Genomic DNA, 4,408 nt, shown 5'->3' with positions numbered 1-4,408 from the left:
AAACAAGTGAAATTCTCTTATCGGTTTTCATTCCAGAGCACCCATTCGATCGTGACAAAAGATATAGATAGCGTTCACATGCAATTCTAAATTTTTTTTATATCAAATTTACTAAATCTAAAATTTTTATTAAAAAAAAAGTAAAAATGATATGTTTCCAAATCGTAGCTGGAGAAAAAAGTTGCATAAGATATTTTGGTGAAAGTGGTAACGCAAGTGATGAAAATAAGATATTAGTGGTAGAGTAAGTTTTTGTTTATATTTTTTAATTTATGTTAATTAGTGATATATTTTAAGAAAATATGATCTAGTGGCAAAATAATTACTAGTGGCAGGAATAAAAGGCGGGAATTACCTAATAACCAAAGGATCAAGATTCTCTGCTGTGGGTTCGCACACAACAGAGGGTACTGTTTATAAAAAAAATTATTTTTTTAAAAAAATTGGTATTTTTATATTTTAATTATTTCAAAATCAAAATTATATTTTTTATATTAAAATATATGAATAATAATCTAATTTAAAATTACAATTTTATTTTTTGTTACAAATATATATTGTGAGGGTAAAATGACTATTACTTTTTTTAAATAATTTTTTCAACTTTTTTTTAAAAAAATGTTAATAAAAATTTAATTTTTTTATTACAAATATGTGATTCCGAACGAATAAGAAAAACAATGGTACATTCAATTTTTTTTAATATTATAGTTTTTATAAAAAAAACTATTTTCTTCTTTTTTTATTTTGTTAATTTTTTTATTATTAATCACATATTTGTAACAAATATAATAATCTTGTTGATTTTTTATATTCTAATTCTTTTGAAAAAACTATTTTCTCTTTTTTTGTATTGTTAATTTTCTCATTCCTTTTAAAGTTTTAAATACAAAAAATATTTTTTCTTTTCTTATAGATTTAATAAATAATCCAATTATTATTGAAATTAAAAAAGAATAAGTGTCCGAACAAGAAAAAATTATACAAGATAATTTTCTTTTTATATCCTGTTAATATTTTTGTATTATTTTTAATTGTTCGATACTTTCAACTTTTTTAAATTTTTTGTAAATTTTTTTAATTGGATTATTTCTTATGTCCTTAAAAAATATATATATTTCCTGTATTTAGATGTTAATTTTATTTTGTTACAAATATGTGATTAATAAAATTTTAACTTCTAAATAAAAAAATTAACAAGATAGAAAAAAGGAGAAAATAGTTTTTTTAAAAAAGAACAATAATATTAAAAAAATTACATGTAACGTCGTTTTTTCTTGTTCGTTCGGAATCACGTATTTGTAACAAAAAAATTAAATTTTTATTAACACTTTTTTAGAAAAAGAGTTGAAAAAATTATTAAAGAAAAAGTAATAGTCATTTTACCCCCACAATATATATTTGTAACCAAAAATAAAATTGTAACTTTAAATTGGATTATTAATCATATATTTTAATATAAAAAATATAATTTTGATTATGAAATAATTAAAATATAAAATAACAATTTTTTTTAATAAACAGTACCCTCTGCTGGGAGAACTCACAGAAGAGGATGTTGATCCATAACCAAACTAAAATTGATAATAAAATTAAAAAATTGACACGCATATATTATTTAATAACAGGGATCGGAGTAAATCTCCAAGATTAGGATATAATTGTCCCTCTTTCTTGATATAATTCCATTATTAATGTATGTATGGTGAAGGAAAGCACATGATTACGGAAGAAATTATACACCTAAAACCACAAATTGCTTGGCATTGCAAGTACTGTCACCATGTCTCAACAATAATGCCTAAAAAATTCCCTACTGGAAAAGAGGGACAGAGATAAATCAAAAAAATAAAGCGGAACGTGACAAATTGCGGCCGATGTTCTTGGCCTCTTGCTAAAAAAATTTCTCCATTCTTTTCTTTTTATTTTTTTGCAATATATTTTTTGCAGTGATTTTTGTCTCCCTGATCTTTCCAATATGGGGTATGACACAATGATTTAACCATTTTATCCTCATCCCTGTCCTGTTCTTCGCCGGGAAAGGTTTTCCTTTATAACCGGGGAGTAGGAAACCTCGGCATATGTGTCGTCGTTTGCTTGGGTTTTCAAAAGGTACCTTTTTCCCTCTCTTTTTCACCTTTTTTGGACCGTATTCCTGGATTTGATTGAACTTTATTGTCAGAATGTATTCTTGATTGAGAAGGAGTTTTTTTAAAAAAAAAATTTTGCTTTTTGGAATGATTCCATGTAAATTAATTTTCGATTTTTATATGTGTACATTAACCAGAATCTTGTCTTTTCTGTGGTAATTTATCTGACTAAATAGTTCACAGATTATTACGTTAATATTGAGATTTACATAATAAACAACAAAAGATAATCATTAGCGGGTACAGTACATGTCATAAAAAATATATATTCATCGTCTCCAAAATATTCAGCCACGGTATGTGATATTAAAAAAACAAGTACAATAGTCAGAGGAAAATATAAAGTTGAATTTTTTGTTCTCATCCAACTTTTACACTATTATGATCGTTTCCCTGGTTTGGAGCACATAGCCGTACTGATGTGAGTGCCTTGTCGAAATTCTTGGCCTTAGTGCCAAGATACTCGCTCCAAGTGATGGCCCTGTAGAGTGGTGGATGACAATTGTCAACTAGTTTCGGGAGTGGGCTGATTTTGACACTTGATGGTGGTCCATACAGGTATGCAATGGATAACCGGCGTCGAGTCCGGTTCACTACGGCTCGATGGAGAACACTTGGGTATAACCCATTCGACAGCATGTGCATGAGGTCCCCAACGTGGACCACCAGCGCTCCCGGGTGGGGCGGCACTGTGATCCACCCGCTGCCACCCTCTCGGAGGACTTGTAAACCGCTGGTGTTGCTTTGGTGGATAATGGTCAGAATGGTGGAGTCGGTGTGGGCGGCTAGGCCCATGGCACGCTCCGGGTCCGGACAAGAAGGGTATGAATTCAGCTGTAATACTGCGCATCCTCCTTCAGGCTCGCCTTTCGGACCGACCCATTTTAAGTCCTCTTCTGTTATTCCCAATGACCCTAGCATGAGCCACATCAGGCGCCCAGCTAGTTTGTTCATCTCCTTTTTGTAGTTTTCTACTGTATCACTGAAAAATTTACAAATTCAAGTTATCAAAAATAATGTTCAGGAAATTATAAATATATAACGTCATTATATTATATTGCATCCGATCGATTAGCTAAATCGTAAGAGATTGATTTAGAGTACGAGAATGTACCAAAACTTGTGATAGTCACGTGGCCAAAGTTGGCGAGCATGTTCGAGGGGTGATCCTGCAATGGTGAACCCCTCGGACCACATGAGCTTCGGAAAGAAGGAAGAAATTCGAGCCACCCCGTAACCTGAGACACCATCCGGAGGCCGCGCTGCCCTAAGCTTCTGATTTAGCGGCAGGGAGAAAAGCCGCTTTCCAGCCGCCTCAATCTCATATAGAAAATTCTTAAAAATATTGTGGTTAATGACTTGGAACACACCCCATGTCTTGCATGCATGGCCGATGAGCTCGGTGGCATTTCGGTTATTAAGATCGATGATAGGGACGGATTCGGGATCGCACGTCCCGCCGTATGAGGTGTACTCGTCAAGGATCCTTGTCGTCGTCCATGCATGGGAGTCGGGCAATTCCTTGATCGAATTCAGGTCCAAGAATTTGTGGTGAGGATGGACAGGGTGTGCTAGAAAGGGATCCGAAAGTACTCGTGAAGGCATGGTTTTTCGCGTCCAAATTTTGGAAAAGAATGAATGACTATGATTCTTTAATTATTATTGATTCAAGAAGAAAAAATTGAGGTTTGGGTTTGGGTTTGGGTTTGGGTTTGGGTTTGGGTTTTGAGAGTCGCCGCACTCTTCAAGATGTGTATAGGAAGCTAGCTAGCTAGGATATAATTGAAGTGTGAAAAGTTGTAGAGAAAATGTGGAGTAAGAGATTGTGGTGGTGTGTATTGTGTTTATATAGAAATGGAGGGGGAATGATGACTATTCACCACCACTCACTCATGGATTTTTGAATTTGTTGTTTGTATTTTTGTGGAGTGTGCATTTTTTTAAGGATAATTTTAGTGATTTTCTTGATTGTTGTCCTATTGTTCTTATATTTTTTCATTTAAATAAATTATATTTATACTTGTATCGACGATTATTCTATTGTTGAACTATTTTGTTGACAACTTCATTATTGCACAATTAGAAAGCTGAAAATGAAATGTGTAGGATACCAAAAATTGACGGGATTTGTAGGTAAAACTTTTACTAGCGTAATTTACATGTTTTCAATAGATAAATTATACTAGGGGTATTTTCTTAAGAGGACATATATTTTGACTAGGCAAATTTTGCTCGTGGTCCTTTTTTGGGGTGATACA

At 32.4% G+C, this 4,408-nt stretch overlaps 1 protein-coding gene across 1 annotated transcript; it reads right to left on the bottom strand.

Moving 5' to 3' along the window:
- Window positions 1-2,394: 2,394 nt before the first annotated feature.
- On the bottom strand, window positions 2,395-3,945 carry LOC142548153 (gibberellin 3-beta-dioxygenase 1-like). The gene is made up of 2 exons (XM_075656484.1): window positions 3,265-3,945; window positions 2,395-3,132 (listed from the first exon to the last, which is right to left on the bottom strand). The coding sequence occupies exons 1-2, from the start codon at window positions 3,753-3,755 to the stop codon at window positions 2,511-2,513; spliced, it is 1,113 nt and encodes a 370-aa protein (XP_075512599.1). The 5' UTR covers window positions 3,756-3,945; the 3' UTR covers window positions 2,395-2,510.
- Between the last annotated feature and the right edge of the window lie 463 nt (window positions 3,946-4,408).

This window comes from Primulina tabacum, chromosome 6, assembly GCF_025594145.1.
Source record: "Primulina tabacum isolate GXHZ01 chromosome 6, ASM2559414v2, whole genome shotgun sequence".
NCBI lineage: Eukaryota > Viridiplantae > Streptophyta > Magnoliopsida > Lamiales > Gesneriaceae > Primulina > Primulina tabacum.
The sequence above is the reverse complement of the archived record's forward strand: the minus strand, read 5'-3'. Positions and strand labels throughout refer to the sequence as shown.

Excerpts from the sequence above, each read along its gene's own strand:
- LOC142548153 (XM_075656484.1), bottom strand. The coding sequence starts at position 3,755 with ATGCCTTCACGAGTACTTTCGGATCCCTTTCTAGCACACCCTGTCCAT. Across the intron at positions 3,133-3,264 it reads CGTGACTATCACAAGTTTTG|TGATACAGTAGAAAACTACA; the intron begins GTACATTCTCGT and ends TAAATTTTTCAG.